General features: G+C 42.3%; 2 protein-coding genes across 3 annotated transcripts in view; one reads left to right on the forward strand and one right to left on the reverse strand.

Moving 5' to 3' along the window:
• Positions 1 to 8,429: 8,429 nt before the first annotated feature.
• Positions 8,430 to 13,628, reverse strand: asrgl1 (asparaginase and isoaspartyl peptidase 1; the record flags this gene model as incomplete). Its single annotated transcript, XM_080036616.1, has 6 exons — positions 8,430 to 8,644; positions 9,164 to 9,274; positions 10,015 to 10,136; positions 10,533 to 10,687; positions 11,119 to 11,261; positions 13,442 to 13,628. The coding sequence occupies 6 exons, from the start codon at positions 13,626 to 13,628 to the stop codon at positions 8,430 to 8,432; spliced, it is 933 nt and encodes a 310-aa protein (XP_079892742.1).
• A 6,297-nt stretch (positions 13,629 to 19,925) lies between these two features.
• Positions 19,926 to 23,841, forward strand: part of rims1a (regulating synaptic membrane exocytosis 1a) — a gene marked incomplete at both ends in the record, with an annotated part of 86,077 nt that continues 82,161 nt past the window's right edge. For both annotated transcript variants that reach the window (XM_080036700.1, XM_080036699.1), the window contains one exon: positions 19,926 to 20,092. In XM_080036700.1, coding sequence (XP_079892826.1) covers positions 19,926 to 20,092 — 167 coding nt within the window. The remainder of the gene's footprint in view (positions 20,093 to 23,841) is intronic.

Genomic DNA, 23,841 nt, shown 5'->3' on the forward strand with positions numbered 1-23,841 from the left:
CAACGCACTTCCAGTGTACAACATGAGAACTACTGTACATCACTATTGAAGACGCAGCTTTTGACGTCAGCTGTACATTTGAGTTGAAGTGTTCCATCAACATTTTAGAGGACAGTTATCCATCTCACTGCTTAATAAATAGATGTCCCAATCATCCCATCGCCCCAATGTAGATCAAGGGCTATTCTGCTATATGTTAAAACTTAAGACAGCGCAGTATTAGAAAATGATATTTGTATGCAAAGTAAGACATCTGCAGTTGCACATAAAGGCCACTGGGCAGTCGCCAATAAGGCTGTGTAAGGGATTGAAATATGTTCCAAAAAAAAATCTTAATTTGAATGCTTTCAAAAGGGATAAAACTGCCAAAAGGAGTTAAATAAACAGCTAAATATCACAGAGTTTCTTGATTGAATACTTGCTCCATGTCCTCGTGTAAACATGACCACAGCAGCATGTTTACGGAGTGTAGGAGATTTCAAACTACAAAGTGTAAGCATTTTACACCATCCAATAGTGTCCGTATTATTCCTACTCAGAAGGTACAAGAAGCCTTTCCTAGAAAAATTGGAAGATTTAAAGAAAAACCAGCATTAAGGATTGTGCCTGGTCCTGTTGGAATTATACTCACACTCTTCTCGCTGTGAAAGCTTTTCCCCTTCAGTCTTCCACACACATTCTCATTCTGCATGGGAACCAGAGTGACCGTCATCCCAAGGGAGGAAAGAGTCAAATGAATAGTGAGGGCAGAGAGGGGACACATACATTCATGTGTAACCCACCACCCACTACACATTACTGATTACCTACTGAAAAGCTACTTTTAGGAGTTGACCATGGTCAGCCATCCGGTGTTAAAAGACCACACGGTTGAACCATTAGCCGTGATGATGAGCATAAAGGCAAGCAAACTACCCCTAATCCTTTATAAAGATCCCATTGGCTTGTTTGGATATTTTTTTATGAACAATCCATTCATCCAATAGGTGACCTTTAATGTTGGTGGACCCTTTATTCTACTAATCTAGCCTACTGATTTCTCACATTTAAATAAACACTCTATTAATGCATGGCCTGGTTATTTCTTATCATATAGGCCTACTTAAACTTAAACAAACAATGTGACTCTTAAGTGCAATGTATTTTTATCTCCATAATCAAACACAAGGAAAATAAATGTTAAATGTCAAGTCAATAACTAAACTCTGTTCTCATGAATGGTTCAATGTAATCTGATTACTCTACCCGTTTCTTCGTTAGAATGTAGCCTATTATCTTCTCTCCAGCATCTATCTCTTTGCCTGACATCGTTAAATTAAAGTGACTGACAGCCTGAGAGCCCACGCCACTATGGGAAATGCACTGATTGACGTGGATACGCTTGGTACTCACGTTATAGGAAGTAAATGCGTCGACGACCTCTGTAGAAAAATGTTTTAATCTAGAATTTGTATTATTGTCAGCATACTTTCATAAGAGATAACGTTATGGGGATTTAAAATATTCAGTTTTACCGTCTTGGAACTTCGGCCTATTCACTTGCAGAACATTACCATTTTAAAACTCTCACTGGTTGTTGCATCGCTTGACCGCCCTCATCGGCTTGTTATGTGGATGTCAGACAAACGGACTCAACAATTCATAAAAGTTATTTTCTGTCAACATTACAAATACTTTTGATATTGGATCAATGCCGAATGTACCAATGTTATGTTCTGATAAAGGGACTACTTCCTTGACAGTTTAAAATGTAGAAGAGTAAGCTGAAAGCTATGTTAACTCAAATGTCATTGGCTTCTGCGCGGAGTCTGGCATAGCAGTGAGACCCTGCGGGAGACAACGGAACCAGTCCGGAGGTAAGTTGACTCACCATGGGCACTTACCCGCGGACAGAAGCAGCAGACAGCGGAGCGGCTTTGCTTTGGTTTTTAAATAATAACCACCAGTCCTGTGCGAACTTTGACAAACAGTGACATTCATGTTAAGAGGTCGTTTGTTGGTCAGACAATAATGAGTCTTCGGTCGGTTCCCTCTGCCACTTGTCCTCCATCGGAGCGGGGATGAACTCGGTGATGACGAAACCTTTTTTAAAGTTGACGAAGTTGCAAAAAGATAACCTTTTACTTTCCTTTTCAGTTTCTGAACGCTACTACCCCCGGTCCCAGCTGATACTGTCCGATGTGATCCGTGGAGGTTTTAGTAGTAGGAAGAATACTGGACGGAGTCCGGCCCCCTTTTGGATGACCGGTGTCAAGTGAACTCAGACTAGCTCAAGAATCCATTTCCGGTATTTTTTCTCGAAATAAAAATAATATTTTTATTAAAAGATACATTAATACATGAATATGCAACTCACATAAAATATAGATACTTATACATGATTGTAAAGATCCATTATTTCCCTCTTTCTTGATAAATATAACATGGAAGGATTTTTTTTTACAGCAGAAACATTGCTTTTAATTTGAAGCCATTACATTTCCGGTATTATGTTGCCTAGTTGTGTTTAACTTGACGCAGTCCCCAGACTGGCCCATAGCCAGGAAGCTGTAGGACAGCAGACAGTTCACCTTGCAGAATCAGAGGCACGCATACACACAAATACTGAAAACACTTACAAATGGAAATGAGGCCTTTCCTTTGGCCTTAAAGCTAATTTGTCTAAATCTATAGGCTACATAGGCTATATGTAGTCTATTTGTCAGCCCTACAATGTTTGTTATCTCATTTCTTAACATGGGAGGTCATTTCATCCGCTGCATGGTCCTATGCGGATATCTGTGCATTTGCCAACTTTCATTTTTGCTGCGGTTTGATGTAAACTAGTACAATAAAAACCACTGGGTCTGAACCTAAGCTGTGAGGTACAGATGCTGGGCAGTGAGTACATGGTGTCCATGCAGGCCTCATGTCACCTTGCAGAGGCTGCATTGACCTCTAACGCTGTAGGTCGACTGTATGCTGATGTCCTTTTCATTCTGCACCCATCAGCTGAGAGCGTTTTAATAGCACCTCTCCTTTTATGTGCACGCTATCCCCGGCTGGCAGGGTTGGCTTATGTAGAAAATGTTTAGCTATACTCACAAGAGGGCCCTCAATTGACCACATTTAACCCCTAAACATTTAGCCCCCAAACCAGAACATCTGATCGCACATCAAAGATCAGGCCGAGAACCAGTTTTACCTTCTATTGTGTGTTCTAGATTAAATCTGAATTATGTTCCTTAAAAAGCTAAACATGTGAAGACTTGTTCAAATGTATTGTGGTAGGCTTGTGATGTTCATGCATGCTCTGTTGACACATTCACACTTTATTTTGACTATCTGTTTTCTACACGTACAGTGTAACATGTCATAATACTTTTATAGCATAGCAGCTGTACACCACTGTGGTACTACTAAGTACCGTTTAAAAGAAGGACCCACGCCAACTATTAAAGGAGGAGTCAGCGATTCTGGAGAAAGCTTGGCTCTGTAAACAGGTATGCACAAAGGGGCCCACCCTAGCTAGCAACATTCACAACTTAAGCCAAAGTAGCAATCCATTTAAAAAATACATTTGAAACTGAAATTAACGGTATGCAGAAAAGTTAAAGTATGAACGTATTATTAGCATTAGCTGACCTCCTAACGTGTCAATAGTAAAATGAGTCAGTACAGAAAATATTACTCCTGGCATATCATACCAACAAGTGTGATTGTTAGTGCTTGTGTATTAATGTTATAAAGAACTTTAGAGTAGTGGGGAGTAAAACTAAAAAGTGACTTAAAATGGAATTTTGCAGTTCCGTAAAGTACCTGAGCTAATGTAGCAATCTTTGAACAGACTCATACAGCTTGTGTTATACTGTAGTTACATAAAACTGGTGTATTAAAAAAAACAAGCCATGTGAAGAGCTGATTCCACGAGATACAGTCATTGAGTACATACTTAGGGCCTATATACTATTGACTGTTGTTCTGCGTAAATGGTTGCATGTCATTTGAGTAAACAAAGGGTGTGTGGGTGAATCTGGGCAAGCTAAAAAAAAAAAAACTTATACCCTGAACAGGCCCCAGGAAGAGTCCACCCCAATGTCCTCACCTCACAAACATTTCCTCTCTCTAAGAGGGATGAACTGGCTCTCTCACAGGTACTGCATACAGTATCATGGACAAGAAGCGCACGCACACACACATTTGTCTTTGAAATCGGTTCAAATGTATACTTTTTGACCTTTTCCCTCTTTTCTTTTTGAAACACACACACATACTCGCACTCAGATAGAGAGAGAAAGACACACACACACACACACACACACACACAGATAAAGTGACACACACACACACACACAACCTGACGTGGCAGAGCACATTTCTGCTGTTTGCTTATTTCCGCTACCCTCATTACTGCTTTGTTTAGAGTACAGACATGGAGCGGCAGCCTTCCTGGTATCAGTCTGTGAATGCAGATAAAATCCCTCTGGGTCGGAGGATAAGTGTTTGTACTCAAAGCACCATAAGGATGTGGGGATAAGGTGAGTGAGTTGACAGTCAAAGCAGTGGTTCCATGTGTGTGACCTATAGAGCAGGTCCCACTCACAGCCAAGTGTAACACAGCATGCCGTACCAGTTTACAGTTGGTACACCACACACACACACACCCAGAAACATTTGAGCTTCAAAGATATTGTTTCCCACATTCTATCGGCTTTAAAAGTAATGAAAATAACTAAACAATAAGTATACTTCATAGCATTTTATCTTCAAAAAGTGTAAATGACACCCAAGTCTCAGTCCCCTTGTTACAGTGCTTACATGTCAAACTCAGAAGGTCGACATGGTGGACACTGCACCTGCCAAGAATTTGCATGTTAGATAGATAGATAGATAGATAGATAGATAGATAGATAGATAGATAGATAGATAGATAGATAGATAGATAGATAGATAGATAGATAGATAGATAGATAGATAGATAGATAGATAGATAGATAGATAGATACTGTATAAATACATAGATAGGTAAACACTTCCTCCTGCAGGAAATTCTGTTATTCTGTTAGCGCTTTTCACAGACAGCAGAAAAGCATATTCTTTCAATTGTAAAAAAAACAAAAAACGATTCGGTCTGAATAGAAAGGATGATTTGCAAGCAAACCGGTTCACAGATGCAGTGTGCCGTATGCTATTGAAAGAAAGCCATGGGAGTGCAGAGAGAGAGGTAGAGGTTTGCATGTCTAAGCAAATGTTTGTGTTGGTATACACACACACAGGAGAATGCAAACCCAGGCAGAGGCAGAGAGACAGAGGAAAGGGGGAGGAGAGGAAACACAGGTCAGATTACACTGAGCTGTCAGAAGTGGAGGAGGAGAGATGGAAATGGGATGTGCAGGTGGAGCGCTGCATGGGTACATGGGCAGTTTGAGATGGGCTGAGTTACTTTTAAGGATTCCCAAAAAAAAACTATTGGAAATAAGAAGATATAAGCTTTAATTGGATTTATTTACTGTTTTTGTGGGATACAGTTTGTTTGTGTCAGAGTATTAAAAACGTGTCTACACTACATAGAATGTATAGATGGTGTATAAGATGTGCAGTATCATCATAGTACACACAAACTAAAAACTACTGCCTGGCGGGAATTGAAACAATTGCTCAATGATGAAAGTACTGTGGTTGTATAGGCAATGCTTTAAAGAAGGTAAACCTCCTAAGAAGCTACACTAAGGTCACTGTGGCCTATGACAATATGTAAGGTCACAGTTACCTTTCACCCTTGAAAAAAAAATTGTAATCAGTATATCTCTTAATTCATAGTGTGAGTTTGTTCCAAATTTGGAGAAATCGTGTTCATGAGGCAATGTGGTCACAGTGACCTTGACCTTTGACCTCCAACATCTAATCAGTTCATGTTTATCATTTTCAAGCGAGTATGCATACATTATGTGTATTTATATTCTTTGCCTACTTCCCCTTTGATTGATTGATTGATTGATTCCTAGTTAACTTCATTCTCACTTTCCCTGTTCTAGTAGTCTCCTTCCTCTCCGGCTTTGTATTGTACTGTATGTGCACATGATATTGCAGTTGGAAAAGAGCACTGTTTGTATTTTACAACGCAATCATGCAAGGAGGCTTTGACCTTAAAGCTGAGTGCATTCTGCTTGTGAACATACTGTATGCTCTCACACTCTTATGAAATCGCTTACTGTTAATATAATCAGGCCTATTTGTCGGTACCAATCATACAGAGGAAAAACAGGTCTGAAGGTGATTCCGGGACAATCCACACTTTGTATCTTTTGTCCACAAATAAAATAAATCAGGAGATGCTGTATGAAAAGCGACCTAATCTCTAAGCAATACAGGCGTACTGTGGATGGAAATAATACAAATATCAGCTGATTGACTATTCCTCAGCATAAGGGTGTTTATTTATAATGCTGCAGAGCAACGGCGAATCTGATCACACACTGTATTGCCTTTGGATATGCAGAGGTCACAAGTGTCCAATAACAATGCAGCGTAGTGTTTAGACCTGAGCCAATGGAAAGAGCCCACACAGGCCTGTTGGCTGACGCTGGAAAAAAAGGACAATGAGCAAACCTGACTGATGGAGGCCAAGTCCAAATATTGAGCATATGTTAGGACCTTTACATCTTAATCAAAATGACACACACCTTGCATTCTTGTCTGTTCTAATATAAAGCAAAATGGCTCTGGGATTGAAAGAGATACAAATGAATAAAGAGAAGTCATGATAATTGTGTGTTGATTTGTACTGTAACAACACCATCTAGTGGATCCAAAGTAGTATAACAATACAGTGGGAGCTACACACATCAGGGCCTCCCACTATACACTGAGGTTTCAGCTAAATAAAGTGGAAAAACTCATAGCAATCCAGGATTAAAACAGTTTAATGTCAAGAATCAAGTGTTTTCTGCAGAGAATTATTTGACAGTCATGTGATTAGCAGCACTTCACAAATACAGGCTCTGCTTCAAACTGTGGAGTGAGGTTTTCTGTCATGTTACACAGACCTAAAGTTACAGTAAATGAACACATATAGAATGTTCAATGCAGTCAGTGTCATTTGAAAATCAAACGGATACAAGAATTAGATTTTCTTTAGAAAATTAGTACAACATTCTATACACTGTTGATACAAGATATGATGGAGAAAATATGGACACTAAAATAAACACTTTATTATCTTATTTTATTTTAATACATATTTATTTTTATTTTTTCTTAAATATGAATTCCTTGAAGCCTAATCTCTATTAAAGTATAGATTGCTTCCATATGCTGTTTTTTATTAAATATTTACGATCAATAAAAAGTTTGTTTTTGCTGTCCTGTAAAATTCTGAAAATGTCACTTACGCCCTTTTCGCTCCAAGCCCATGTGTAATGGGCTCAAATCTCAGACAGGAGATTTCTTACAGTTGCAACAGTTCCCAAAAATACAACTAATACACTCAGAGACACATTGAGATAAGCAAGGCAGTCCCAACACAATATACCAAATGACACATGTATACAACTGCTACACAAGATTACGTAATCTAGAACAAAAAAGAAAAAAAATTAACTTTAAGACAAGATATTAATATTAATGTGCAAATTAAATGTGATTATCATCTGTTTAAATGTCTATCTTTAAATCTTCTGATCCACATCAATGTTGGTTACATAAAAAAAATGCATGACCCTTTTACACACACAGCCTTTCCCAGCAATGTGCCAGTATTTTGCCGGGAAGGGATCATGTGTGAATGAAAGCCAGAATCAATTTCACATTAAATCTGCTCCGGCAATTTCCCAGCTCAAGACCTAGTAGTACGATTGCTGGGAATATGCAGTGAAGGCTGTAATGCTAAAGAGAGCCGGAACATTACCTTACGTACGTCCGTGTGACAAAATACAGCGGCAGTGAGGTAATCAATCTGTAAACTTGTTTACAACAGCAGCAGTGCCTTAACCACACCAAATTCCAACGTCTTTAGGTAAGATCCATTCTTCAATACTGACTGGAAATTAGACTAACGCCAGAACAGGAGATTGATCCTCAGCGGCCTTGATCAAGCTTCTTCTTCTTCTTCTTCTTCTTCTTTGTGTTGATTTTGGCCGTGTAGATGCTACTAGGCGTATTACTGCCCCCGGCTGGACATCTAGCGCCATCTATAAAGGCCATTATCACTTGTGGTGCCAGGAATGTATTCCCAGGTAATTAACTGGGAACTATGTGTGAAAGAGTTCTTAAGATTGTGTGTTCTCACCGATCTCTCTGCACCTTAGACTTCAGGTAGACTAAATCATTACAACATCCCATTATTATTTGCTATTAGTATGAAGAGTTGATTAATAATCTTGGTTTCAGTACATTTTCTCTTTCCTAATCGGTAGAGAGTGTGAGCCCATGTGGGGTTGTGTTTTTTGGATTCAGTGTGGTTCTTGTATGCTCTGGGTGAAATGCTCCCCGGTGTACAGGCCGTAGTGCAGGGTGTGGCTCTGTGCCGCGGCCCAGGACATCTGCGCGCTGGAGAAGCGAGCGGCCCACTGGCCTTGTGGATCCACCGTGATCACCCCACCCAGTCCCTCTACTCTGGACCTCATGTAGGCCAGGCCCAAGTCACTGGCTGCCTCTGCAGACTGGCCTGAGAAGAACAGGGCAGAGAAAGGACATTTAGTCCACCATGACACCATTCATTACACTAGCTAGAGGTTTGCATCTGAACGTGAAGTAAATCTTTTAAAAGTTTGCAAAAAAGAAAAGAGAATGATATGGGAATTAGGTGCGTGTCCATCAAGTAGTTGGAGCGGATGGACTCCACTAGCTTGGTCTGAAGATGGCGCTTTATACAACCTATAATAGTTATATATAATAACTTGGTAAAAAAAACAGAATAAGTCTCTTAACTTATCTACCTACCATCTTTATTTGTCTCATTCATTTTTCCCAAATACATTTAAAATACATTTGAAAAAAGAAAGTTTATTTGGAAAGCAGTGCCCTACTGGTGGCACTAGAGGGAGGGTCATGGGGTCACCAAAATAAAGATAAGTGAATCAGAGGAGAGGGTTTGCGTGTGTGTGTGTGTGTGTGTGTGTGTGTGTGTGTGTGTGTGTGTGTGTGTGTGTGTGTGTGTGTGTGTGTGTGTGTGTGTGTGTGTTACCTTGCTCCATGTGGAACAGGATGAGTCTGGCTAGAGTAACCTTCATGATGGCTTCTCCGTGGCCGGTAGTTGACACTGCTCCTGACTGGTTGTCAGCATATCCTCCACTCCCTGGAACACACAAAATATCCTATAAAAATATAATATCTGGTTTTGTTGATAGATACATTTAGTTTAGTTATTTCAGGGTATCACGTTTGGTTGTCGTACTTTCCCTGCTACATGTGACTTCCACATGACGGGTGTGGCAATACAGCGAGCTAGAAATTGAAAGACAAAAAGATCAGTAATCAAGTTGTTCTCTCACTGGTTCTCCAGGCTTTGTTTCAGACAGTGAGGCTCTATCCTGACTCATGAAAGTCTTATCACTCATTGACTGATAGTGAAGGATTAGACTGAAGCAGCCAAAGTCCACAATACAACTGTGAGATCATTCACTGTCACACTGATGGTTATGTGTCTCCTCAGAGGACACTGTAGTATAAACTGCTGGTCAGTGCTGTGCTGCCCACAGGATAAATATGAACTGGTTAGGATTACACTGGTTGTCCATTTCAATCCCTTTGGACGAGATTCAGAAGAAATGTGCATATTTATTTTTACATACATTCAAAAGTGTCACCATGCATGCGACATGTGTCAGCACTTCAGTGTGTTGTTACACAACCATGATGGCCCACTATTACTAACCCAACATGTGGAACTTCTCCTGGTCAAAGGGCAACCACATGTTGAAAAGTCAATCTTAAAGAAAATTCCTCCTGTTTTAGTTTTTTCCCTCTTGTCTCTCTCTCTCTCACTGACTTCAATTAAAAGGTGTATCATTCCAGACTGTATGTGATTGGACCCACCTATGCAGGGTGTGTCCCCCACACGTCCCTCCATCTTGTTGAGCATCCCACCAGTGGAGGTAGCACAGGCCACGTTACCCTCGCTATCCACTGCCACTGCTCCCACTGTGCCCATCTTCCCCCTGCACCAACCAAACACACAGGGACAGCACAATCAACCAAGGGATCACTTTGATTTATTCTTAAAAACACTCAAGGTATTGCCAGCTTTGTACAGTAACATGGTTACCAAGCTAGAACCACCTAACGACCTATATAAGATTTAGGAATCTTATTTTGCTCCCTCCTGCCGTCCCTCCCTCTTTCTTCAAACATGCCGTTAGGGCTGTCTAGTATACTATTTATAGGCTTCAAATACTCCTTGGTTTTTCCTGACGAGAATTTGAATACTAAAATCATAATCTATTGTTCAGTGACAGGTCTGAATGACTGATGGCTGTCTTTCATATGTACATTTTTACAATGGATCATAGTATTTTTGCTATCAGACTTAAAGCCTACTTAATCCTAAATCTCACATCTGGCTCTCCACAGGGTTGGCCCCAGGCTGCAGGTTGTTCCTCCAGCGCATGCGGGCGTACTCAGTGATGAGGGAGTCCTGGTTCACCTCAGGGACACCCAGGGCCCGGGCAAACTGACTGGCCCCCTCGGCTGTCAGACACGCATGACTCGTCTGAAACACACATTCACATCCATAAACTATTTAAAAAAAACTCTTTGTACATGGAAAGCATCCGATGTGTTTTAAAAACATAACCGCCACCTTAAACATGTGTCCTACTTTGCTTGGGTAAGATAAACTTTGTATAATTATGACACAATTCCTTATGTTTGCAATCCAACCTGCAAATAATCTGTTTTTCATTAGCATCAGCAGCGTTGAGAAAAACTGAGAACGTTGTATGACTCTATTAAAATGTTACAGTATATGGATAGTAAATGTAACTATTTGAGTATAAAGAGTGGTCAATTAATCAAATTGGCTTGACTTTCAGTAGATTATAATGTAGGAGTTAATGATCAGTGTGTAACCATCATAATCCTTAAACACTGGAGTGTAGACGTGTAAAAAACATGACCCTGCCATATTTTAAATGTGCGTACCTTGTCCATAACCAGTCGTGCCAGCTGGACGGGGTTGGCTATGTTGCGTACAGCAGACACGGCACCACTAGCCAGGCTTTTCCCATCCATCACAATGGCATCCATCTCTACGTCCCCCTTGACGTTCAGCACCGAGCCACACCCTGAAACATGAATGGAGAAACGCTGTGATGAAGCCTGGGGACAAAAAACATTTTGTGTACACAGGGGTGACATTTGGTATCTGGGTAGAGCTTAAAGGCCTACTTCACCGGTTGGAATATGAAGGTGTATTGAACTCAGAGATCCTATGAAGTATAAATGTGCAAAAAAAATTGAAATCGGATCATCCTAGCCTGAGAAAAGGCAGAAAGAGTGTTTTATGGTCTCACTGTCTAACCCTACATTTCTCTTTCTGTGACATCACAGTCAATCTTTTTAGTTATTTTACTTCACACAACTGGATTTAGATATTTTTTGTGCAACTTTGTGATTGCTGTTCCCTCCCCTATGACAATACAACTATGACAATTATTGCAATACAATGCAATGCCCAACTATTGGGCTAAAATACATGGAGGCCATTATTAAAAATGTTAGCGAACAACTCCAAGTATCAATTTCAAGGACATCTTATTGAAATGTGCTAGAATAGAAATACATGGTCATTTACAAAAACAGATTCAAATACTGTATGTGACACATGACTCCTTCAGATTAGGATAAGTTGATTGTAAGGGTGCTCCGAATGACCGTAGAGTCATCGGTATCAGCCGATACTCATTTTGGTTATCGATGCGGCCCCTGAATTGGGACACAGCTTACGGTTTCAAAAGTCATGATCGGAGCACCCTTAGTTGATTGCTTAAAGCCACTACGAGTAACTTTGTCCGTTGGCGGCCCCTTTGGACAAAAGCGGTACTATTTTTACGACGCCAGCTGTCGTAAAGCTGTTTTCTAGCGCGTGCCGGCCGTGCCAGTCTCAATTGATTAGGACGCAATATAGTGCATGTCCGTGTGTTGAAAGTCGTGAGGGCTCCGTGAGAGTGGTTAGTGACTCTGCATCAACTAACCTGATTGCAATGAGTTGATGCAGTGTCACCTCTCACGGAGCTGAAAGTTTACGTGTCCTCACAGAAAGCGAGAGACGGCAGTTAGTATGGATCACGATGAGGTAATGTTTTTATGTTGTTGTAAATAATGAATATTTCAGATGAATAATGGTCATCTGATGATGGTGAAGCAAAGTAAACTGTGTTAGTAGGCTACCGCTCATTCAATTAGGAGTAAACACTGCAGTCTAGTTCACTCCCGTGTAATTGTATGTATACACGTTTTTTTTTCTTTGATGGTTCAGCCCCGTTATCAGTCATTATGACGACAAATAACTCAAACAAGGCTCCCGCCCCACTTCCCTCACCTGGAGGGATAGGCTTCTCAAATCGCGTTGCAGCGCTACACTGAAATCTGCGACCAATACGGATATGTGACCATAGCATGCGCAAACCGAAAATCGGACTGGGTGTGCGACCAGACCAAACGCAGTAATAAAAACTATATAAAAACGTCTTTCTTTGCACTGATGGTCTCGTTTGCTGTTAAAGGTAATCTATGACTATAAGAGGAAACGTGAGGCTGTTTAAAAGATATTTAAATGTTACTCGTAGCTGCTTTAAATCAAGATGTTAGTATGTTGCAGAATGTGTAAGAAAGGTGACATTATGTTGCAAATGGTTCATTACGTACATACAGCCATGAGTGTGTGAGCGTGTGTGCTTTTTTTAGGGGGCCATGCATAGCCATGCAATTAATTTTCTTGAAACTCAAGGGAGACTATCATGGGGCTTACCTGAGTCTATAAAAAAAATATGGCCAAGAAATTCCTATGTGGGCGGGACTTATTAAGAAAAATTTGTTTTTCACTGTTTTCGCCATTTTCTAAGTGTTTTGGCAGGAAATTCAAAAAAGTGTCTTTACAGTGGAGAGGGTGACAATCTGCTTTTGCTCACAACTCCCCAAGAAAACATCGCACATTCAAAAACTTGACATACACTTATTCGGTAAATTGAGCTGCAGCTTTCTACCTTAGGCAGTTTTGCAAAATTTATCAATAGGGGGCACCAAAACCACAACAAATGTATATCTTTTAACAACAGCAAACAAAACGAGTTTGGGGCTAAAACTTCCACACCGAACATCCCACAGTCAAAAATGTTACATCCACGGATTCTGTGAAGCAAGGGGCCGGCGCCGCGGACGACGACGCCCGTTCCCGAGTTGCGTGGGAGGCTTGGCCCCCGTTCATAACTGCTTGCAGTTATATATATTTTTTGTTTTACATTACCTGCATTGAAGCGAGGGTTATTCTCCAGTTGGGTCACAGCCTCCACCACAGCGTCCATGCTGCTGCCCCCTCCCTGTAGCACAGCATACCCTGCCCTGGCTGCAGAGCACACCCCAGAGGTGGAGCTCTCTGCACGCTCCTTAGGAATATGCCCTGCGCCTCCATGGACCACCACCACCGGCAACATGTCAATCAGCTGAGAGGGAAATAAGCAGGGACAAGATGGAACACAGTGTTAAACGTAGGCTATAAAGGAGTAAGAGCTGTAAGAGATTCCTCCTCTCTACCCCTTTCACAGGAACCAAGAGCCAGTTCGGAGCTGGTGCTGGGGCCAGTTCAAAACTGGTTACAGCCTAATACCAGTTATGAACCGGTTGGTTTCACACCGACCAGAGCCAGCCATGGAGCCGGTGTTGCGCCGAAAGCTGTGACCTGCCAGAATGTGTGACCCTGGAGGGCGCTGTTCTTATTTCTTAACTGATTTCAATAGACTGTAGGCATATAACGACCCAGTCTCACAGTGCAATGTTCTAATAATTATGTTGGTCCGCATCTCAAACTTTTGCTTCCAATTAAAATAATTGAACAGTGGAAAAAGTATAGCCTACACATTTCACTGTGATGGGTAACTGGGTTGGTTAGCCTATTCACCTTTAAAAGAAAATAACAATGACCATTTCAGTGCCAATGTTGAGAAACTTCTACAATTTGTCATTACTGTTTACTAGCCAAAGCCGTTACAGTACATATTTTCTAAATATAGCCTATAAAACGAGAGCCGCTCGCTGAGCCCATAGGTTGAGCCGTGTGCGTCTTTCCGAATAGCCGAGACACATGAGAAAAAGCTCAACTCAACCTGTAGCAGAGCGGTTATAAACAGGCGGAGTGTTGCGTTGTTGTCGAAGTGTGGTGGGTCAGCAGGCTCGCACCGCATACACACACACACACTGTCCCTGAATAAACCCAGGCAGAGCTTCGTGGAAATACTCTATTTTTTTTCTAAATGATTAGCTTCTTGACAAATTCGTCAGTACTCCTACTTACCGTGAGGACTGACCAATACGCATGTGGCTGTGGCGACGCAAAGCCCTTTCCCTTCGGATATGAGTAGTAGTATGAAGAAGTATTCATAGGAACCGTTAAGCTCAGATAAAGCAAACACTTCCGGGATATGACGATCACTCTTTCAAATTAAAACACAATAATTCATAGACCAGTAGTAGACTACATTTAAATGGAGGTTTAGGCTATAAAATAAGATTTAGGCTGAAGAAAATGTCTTAATAACATAGCGTAGCCTACAATTTATAATTTTCTGTATAATTTTGGATGGTAGGCCTATCATAAAGATATAGCCTAGCCTATATAGTGCTTCATAGAAATGAATGTCGGTAGGGGAGAACAGGGTTGGTAGGCACACCTTTTACTCTAGTGTGAATTGCTTTTCACCAAAACATCTTTCAATAGTCATTCTTATATTAAATTGAGGCTTAAGGTGTCGGTTTGAAATATGTAGCCTATATCCCTTTCATTTCCCAACTTATTGTAATAAAGAAGTAAATAGCCATCAAAGACACCCTGACACATCCCCATCACACGGTTGGTTGTCACACACTATGGGGTTGTTTGTCACAATGTTATCTTAATGGGAAAAATCTTAAAAAGAAGGCAAGAAGGCAGAACTCAATTTGAAAGTTTAATTGCATTGTCAAGTTGACAAACAGGCCAAATAACGTAATGCATCGTAACACAAAATAAGCAAAGAAGACAAACAGGAAACTCATATTATGAACAGATGTAACACCATAAAGAACAAAACAAATAGGTCTAAAAAATAAAGCCTACTCAACTAGGCTACACACATTCACTATCTGTGTTACAGTGATGGCAAATGTAGGGTCTGCTCACTCCAACTAAGCAAAGCTTGTGTGCCCACTGGTTGCACATCCAACACTTCTCCCATACCTCCCCTGAACGGCTGTAGGAGAACGTTTCCATACATGTAAACAAAACAAAAACTATCCTCTTCGTCTGATGAAGACTCCTCCTCCTGTCTCTTTCTCTTCTGTTTCCTCTTCCCCAGCTGGGTTGGAGTGCACTGGGTTGTTTTGATTTTGTTGCCCTTTTTTCCTTTTGCATGCTAGCTGTCTTTTCCTACTTTATTCTCTCCTTCTCTGGGGTGTCAGTGAGGATACAGCTGGCCATTTTATTTAGTTATTGGGTTCCTTTCCTGAATGCAGCCCTTGGCTAACATGTGAAAACCAACCCCCAAAGAAATGTGAAGACCAAGCCCAACTGAAATGTCTTGCTACTACAACTAGTTAGCTAGCTAACAACAATCTAAACTATAGCTTTCCATTCACACTTTTTAGGGGTAAAAAGTGTTTTGTTGTGTAAAAGCCTGGAGGGAAAATACTCAGGAGCTAAAAATGTACAATTTGACATGAAAAACACAAAATGTCCTTTCACCTCAAATTCACCCTTCTAACTCCAAATAGGACTGTGACCTCTGATCCCAACTCTGGACTTTTCTATACCAAAATTTCAGAGACAGCGCCTTCTGGTGGCGACATGTAACAAATGTGACAACGAACCCCTTTCTCCCCCACATTCAGCCATTGCCATATGAGTTGACACACAATAGATAAAGCCTAGGCCGATTCACAAACTGGTGTCAACCCCCGACACTGGCGCAGGAGTTCAAGAAGCGAAATGTTTCAGTTGTTGATTCTACTGTAATGCTAATAAGAATACATGGAAGAAGTCTACAGTAGGCTTAAAATCCATTCCATGCTTATGCTCATGTAAATGCACCGACAGTGTTGTTGTAATCATTCTGAATTCCTAACGGGGGCAAAATAAGTTACACACTATAGCTTTAGCAGTAGTGGTAGCCTAATAGTGTCCCTCCAAATAAACTAGGTAAAAAAGGAAAAAAGCAAGCAAGCAGAAAATAATTACCTGAATAATGTCTGGGCATATGTCTTTGTGTGTGTTTTTGTGTGTGTGTGTGTGTGTGTGTGTGTGTGTGTGTGTGTGTGTGTGTGTGTGTTTAATCAAACTTATCCAAGCACATAGGAAACATAGTATCATGGAAACACAGTACATACTTTAACTGTAACAAATGCACTTAATACTAGTCTACATGGTATCAAAGTGTGCGACCAGTAAACTGTCGCTAATGTTCATCTATCATTTCTCTTGGCAAATGTATGTTGTGTACATTTCCGCCTATTGGCTTTTTGCTGATGCTGCAGTGTTGTGGGAGGGAACCGTTATGTGCCTTCCTGAATAGTGTGATACATGAAGGAACGTCACTTATTGAAATGAGTCGGTCCAAGTTGGCAACTAAACTTAGCAAAAAATAGTGAGTACATTTGTGTTTGATAGAGTATTTCATTGTTGTGACAATGCTTATTGGCGATACATCTTATACCGTCAAACAATGCCAATGCCAAACAACTTATTCTGCTATTGACACTTGTTTGGTGTTGTTTATTGGATTGGATGATTGAAGTCTGAAGAAACAAGGCATATCGGCAATTTAAGCAGAACACACAAGTATTCAATGGGGTTGGAGGTCAGGACTGCAGCCAGATATTGAGATGAGATCCGCAACCAGTGGCAATCCCATATCTCCACAGTCTGGTACCGAACTCTACTCTCCCAAGATGACAACGCTCGCCCACAGAGCGAGGGTTTATCAGAGACTTTCCCTGCGTTCCGAATCGCATACTTTCTACTATTTAGTATGGTAGAAAAAAGATTTAGGATGTCCCGATTCTTGTGGGCAGATTTAGGATGGTTAGAAAGACCCAGATGTCTACTACATCTGGCCAAGATGTTTAGTGTTGAAAACAGCATCCTATTTGGGCGATTCTGACCCATAATACAGTGCACACCGGAAGTGACATCACATCAACGAAGCCTCCATGTGAAAACAAACTGGATGCGACGGATATAAAAGCAAGAGGCAAGATCAAGGCGCAATGTTATGATGAAATAAATAAGTAAAAGTATGTCCCAATAGTATGCCTACTGCATCCTTACTAGATTATTTTTATCGTCGGATGTAGTATGTAGAATAGAAAAAATAAAGAGTATGCGATTAGGAACGCAGGGTATATGCCTACCTCCAGAATTTGCGAGTGGAGAGGATGTAATAGCCTGCCTGCAGTCCTGACCTCAACAAAGAAGTACGCCACCATACAAAAACTTACTTACTTTTTGTGCTAAGTTTATTTAGCTTACTCCCTGGACATTGATGGCTTAATAGGAACCTAAGAGGCTGGGTGAGTCAGAGTGGTTGAGCAAGTCAGCGAAGTATTGGTCATTGCAATGTCTGAATCATGTGCTGAAAATTGTTTGTTTATGTGGGCATGTTATGAGATGATGAGGATGAAGGGCTTAGGCTAAGCCATGGTTGTACATTTTTTCCTTAATGCCTATCCCTGCAACGTGCTACTACTACTGGCATGCTATACTCCTCTCTCTAACCCCCTTGCAGCACTGGAAGTGGCCCTGCTGTTTAGTGAGCTGTCCGTGGTGCTGAAATAACACACCAACATTGAGGAGCTCATGTAACATCCCACTGCAAATGTACAGAGAAATCTGGAGCAAACTGGTTTACAGCACAATGTGTAGGGACATGTAGAGTCCCTTGACGCTTCCAGGTAAATGTGGCACTGTCTCATTTTGCTGCAGGGTCCTTCTAGCTGGTAAAAAAAAAAGTATCCATTTATCAACCAAATCATGGTTGACTACAATGAATTTTAGCTAGCTTGGATATCGGTTCTTACTCAAAATGGATATGTGGCTAAAAATAGGACCCTACGTAAATAATACACTTCTTAGTATAATGGCATATTCTCGTGCATCTGAATAATAATGTTTGGGAACCCCCTGTAGACCACACAGTCTATAAATAGTGTTGTACACTGACATACTGTAAATGTCACCCTATAGCCGTACATGTGCAGCGCTATGTGGTAAACCTCAGGCTCCCTTCAGATAAGTGTGTGTGTGTGTGTGTGTGTGTGTGTGTGTGTGTGTGTGTGTGTGTGTGTGTGTGTGTGTGTGTGTGTGTGTCGATGGAAGGAGGAAAGGAATGGAGAGAGAGAGAGATATGGTCAGGGCGGGAGGGAGGAAAGAAAAAAAGGGGGATGCGCGTCATTCTAACACGCAATGATTGGAGGGAGAGGGGAGGAGGAGGTGGAGAGTGCCAACACTCTTATTGTCAAGGGTTTCATGCAATACTACAGCATGGTTCTTTTTTTCTGTACCAATGTTGTTGTATATACACTAGGCCAAGCCTACTTTTTATTGTTATGGTCTATTACTGAATATTTTTTTTCTTTGTCTTATCATTATGTCATACAATGCATATTTGTGTTGATTAAGTCTACATACAATTGAAAAGGTCTATTTTTGCTCCAAAGCTCCAAAAATGAAAGAAAATATTAAAATGATTCTATTATTTCTATATAGGCTATATGTATAAGATACCGTACACTATCACTACTGTAGCCTATAGGCCTACCCATTTTACATTTTAGAATCCTTTAATTTAACCATAAGGAGGCTGCATTTAGTCTACCTTTTCCGGGACCTCTCATTAAGTTAAAATCTTCTATGTATTATTATGGTCTCACAAAACCCCACAATGCACCCTGGATTAAACCCTTTTATTTTTCTATGCGTGCGAAAAGGGCTGACGTGAGCGCGCAACATCTTCACGGTGAGTGGAGCCCCCCATTCTCAAATGAGGGCTGGCGCGCTCCCGCCGCAACACAAGTGAACGCGCTCGAGGGGCTGCGGTCCCATTGACGGTTCCGTCTCCCTGACAGCAGCATCAGCATCAGCAGCAGCAGCAGCATTTAGCGGCGGCGCTGGAAAACAAGAAGTGGCCGCCTTGCCTCGCCTCGCCCCGCAGCCACACAGCCGGAGACCTGAGCTGCTTTCCAGGGGGAGACGCCGCCTCTCTGCCCGGCCCGAAGAAGGAAGCGAGATCCCTCTCCCCGTGTGTGCCATCAAGCCGAACCGACCGCCTGGAGATATGGGCTCCCCGTGAGAAAACGGAGGTGGTGGAGGGGAGAGGCGGGCGGTGGGAGGGGGGTGGGGGGAGAAGCGAGAGGGAGAAGGAGGAGAGGCTGAAAAAACTGCAACCGGGAACCGAAGCGCTACCACCACCACCACCACTACTACTACCCACTACTAGGCTATACTACCGGAGCTATAGCACCTACACCGCTGCTGCCGCCCCCGCAGCCGCCCTGGGTGCCCCCCCCGCCCCCCGCCGACGCCATGGGAACTCCGCATCAGTCGCTCCGACCGCCGCTTCGTCCGTGGGCCATGTCGTGATCCGTGGGCTTCGCCAGCGGGTTTTCTATCCGTGATCCCGAAGAGGGAGAGGAGGAGGAGGAGGAGGAGGAGGAACGTGGGAAAGTAGGCAGGAAGGTGGTGGTGGTGGTGGTAGTGGGGAGAGATGTTCGCCTCGGTGGTGGGCCCTCGGGGCGGCCCGACTCGCCCGTCCGTCGCCCCGGCCGTACCGGAGCCGGACCTGAGCCATCTGACGGAGGACGAGAGGAAGATCATCATGGCCGTGCTGGCTCGGCAGAAGGAGGAGGAGGCGAAGGAGGAGGCCATGTTAAAGTAAGGGAGAGAGAGGGAGAGAGAGAGAGATAGATAGTGTGTGTGTTTGAGAGACTGGGCCTGGGCTATTTCCGTTCTGAAGAAGTCTATTCCATCCACCTCCGTTCTCTACTGAGGGATGAGAATGTTTCAGCATCACTCCACTGTAGCCTATCCGACCATGCATGTGTGCTTGTGTGTGTGTGTGTGTGTGTGTGTGTGTGTGTGTGTGTGTGTGTGTGTGTGTGTGTGTGTGTGCGTGTGCCCGTGCGTGTGTGCGTCCACATCCTGCATTTCCCTTTACACAGAACTCACTCTCTCACAGGCCCATCCATGTAAGCTACAGCTGATGTGTGCAGGAGGAAACATGCTGCGGTCCAGACCAGTGTAGTTCAGGTTCACATCCAGTAGTCAGAGGCCCATTGAGTGCTACAGGCTCTGGTGGGCCAGGTGTAACTTTACTCACTAAAGGGAGGAGGAAGAGGATGGATGAAGGGGTGTGTCAGCCATGCCATCAGCCAACATCAGCAGCTTTACACGCAATTGATAAAAAATAATAAGAACTAAGTTTCCCATCTGCACTTGTCCCGAAACACTATAGTGCTGGAGTCAAGCGGGGATGTAGGCCCTATTAGACTTTACCTGTAATAATATATTGCAAGCAAGCAACTCTCACTGACTGACTACTACTGGCACACTGACAGTAGTAAAAGTAAAGAGCCCTCCCTATTGGCTTTTTTTTCTTCTTCTCTTTTTTTTTATCAGTGCAGCATCCCTCTCAACAGCTGCTGTTCTCAGCTCTGGGGTGCGGTTGAGCCTTTTCCCAGCCGTATGCACTGTACTGTATGTAGGCCAGTGCTCTTGCAAAACAGACATCACACATCCACACACACACACACACACACATACACACACACACACACACACACACACACACACACACACACACACACACACACACACACACACACACACACACACACACACAGGCTGTTACAGAACCAGTAGGCCTATAACAGGGGGAAGGGGGGAGAGAGAGAGAGAGAGAGGGAGAGAAAGAGAGAGAGAGAAGGTGCGTGTGTAATGTCATTTTGAATCAGGAGTGGCTTACAGTATATCCACTGTGTGCATCCTCCTCCTCTATATACCCACCACTGTATGCATGGAGGAAAAAGTCCTCGGGAAAAGGCTTGCATCAAGTTGAAGAGAGAGAGACGCACATTTTCTTCTTCTTCTCTGCATGGCTTTTGCACAGAGCTGCATGCACAGATGGACAGATAGAAAAAAAAGATAGACCCACCTAAGCGAGGCGCTCTTCAAGCTTTTTACCCCCCCCCCCCCCATGTTCTATTTTAAGCCCTCTGCGCGCGGACTGATAGCCCCAGCACTGGAACGGAAGATCGATTCATTGCATCTAAAGAAGGAAATGTCCAATGTATATAGCTCCGGCTCTTAAGTGGCTATGCATCATTTTCAGCAAATGTGTCAGAGAAGCCATGGATTCAGTCGTGTCGTGTCATAGCAGTGTGTGTGTGTGTGTGTGTGGGGGGGGGGCCTGCAAAATAAGGCAGGCCTGTCAGCACATACATGTCTTTAAACTGTACCGGCTTCAGCGCCCGTTTCCTCTCGGGCCACTGTTTCGAATGGAGATTGCCACAGCAGAGCAGTGCATAATGTGGGTCCTTTACGATTGGGTCTGCACTGCAAAAAGCTGCACTATGGTTGACTAATACATGCATGGCGAGTGTACTAGCGGTAGCAGGGTAGTGTGGGTTGTAATGCAGAGAAGCAGCGGCTACACACTACTCTTAGGAGAATTTTATAAGACATACCCCACCGCCGTCAGTCTCCTTGCTATTAAAGCATGTACAGGATCACAGTATATTGTGAGCATACCTCTCCCAGTAGGGTATATAGCCACGGCAACAGTGATGTAATGGTAAATACATTGTGGATAAACAATGACGTCCTACCATGAGGTGTTTGATTGAAAATGAATGAAACTCAAGTCTGAAAAAGATGGAGGAACTGTAACTGATAGTCAGCCAGCCTCTGCTACAATCCAGCAGAGATTCCTTACAAACCCAAATTACGGTTACATAATAGGAAAGGTAAAGCACAGGAACGTAGTACAGTAAGTCTCCTCCACACAGCAATATAACAGGCACCAATGTGCAACGAGAGGCATTCCATCAACATGTTATAAACATATGATTGACCCCTTTTAAGACATAGAACAATTAGTCACCAATAATCAAAACACATGCATTTTTATTGACACAATAAGATCAAGTACAACTAGATATTCAGCGGGACGTTAATTATTGCATTGTCTGAGCCTAACGCGTCAAAGGTGTCCTCAAATTGATCGTTTATATTCATCTCATATTGGAGACGGAAACTATAGTTCCCAACTTGTCTCAGCCTTAAAATTAATACACACACATACAGTACATGTCAACTGTAAAAGCCCTAGTATATTACAAATGTGATGTAGTTTTGTAGTGTTTGTGTGCCTGTATACATTGTTGTATACATTGTTGGTCTTAGATGAGCAAGCTGTACGGTATAATGCATGGTGCTAACTTATGCACTGTTCTGTACTGTACTGTACCTATGATGCATATAATGGATTTAATAATGTCACTATCTGATGTTTTGAAAAAGTTTGGTATTAGAAATGACATTGCATGCATGTAAGGAAGTGATGAGGACCCTTTAGGCAACGTGAGGCCAGGGATTGTTCCAACACTAAAAGAGTGGGTCGGCACACTGTTGTGAATGAATGTAACCGAACACTGAATTTGTATATCGACATTGCCATCCATACCACTAACCACAAACAGCATTTTACACAGGTAATGATTTTGTAAACCATTCTGCATATTTCTATTTATAGAAATTCCTACACATCTTTCCGAGAATTTCAGACATCCACCGGCTTCCCTTAATTTTCAGAAAAATTAATATGCAAACTTTTGGAAGTTCTCAAAAATCGGCTATGTTGCTAGCTCCATTGTTTACATACAGTTTGTTTACATACCAGATTACAGAGCCTACGTTGTGTATCAACACAAGATTTATCAGCGCACACCCACTTCCTACAGGTTGCGGATTGTGAGTAGAGTTACAGTGATTTTGACAAAAAGTGATTTTGACAACAAGCGTTCTCCAGAATCGCCGACATTAAGCACCTCAAGCTAGTTTGACGAGTCAGCTAATTGAATTCTATACCACATTGAAGTAAATGTAAAACCAATGGATGCCTGAAATGTTAGGGGGGGAAACAAATGCTAGGCATGCATTTCAGCATAATGTAGACTAGAGTATACCTGATTTGTATTAAAGAGTCATGTCATGTCATAGTAGCCCAAACCTAAACTTCATTTACAGATGGCATCCGTCATGGAAAAAGTAGCATTGTGAAATGTATTTATTTATTATTTATTTTTATGCTTTATTGATAGTGCAGAGAGACAGAGGTGAAATGGGGCAGAGAGGGGAGTGACATGCAGAGAACGACCGCGGGTGGGAATCGAACCCGGGTCTGCTGCTGGGCCCGGCCCGGGAGGGGGACGCCTTACCAACTGAGCTAAAGGCGCCCCCGTGAAATGTATATTTTACGAGAAACACAATACCCTAACCAATGTCAAATATACCTCACTCATTGTGGACAGTCGGTGCAGCAAAGCATGGTTAGAATCTGTCAGCTAACACCTTTCCTAATGGGCAAAAAGAAAGTGGTGGTACCCCCCACTCACTGACACCAA

Source organism: Ammodytes marinus (assembly GCF_949987685.1).
Source record: "Ammodytes marinus genome assembly, chromosome: 11".
NCBI classification, from domain to species: domain Eukaryota; kingdom Metazoa; phylum Chordata; class Actinopteri; order Uranoscopiformes; family Ammodytidae; genus Ammodytes; species Ammodytes marinus.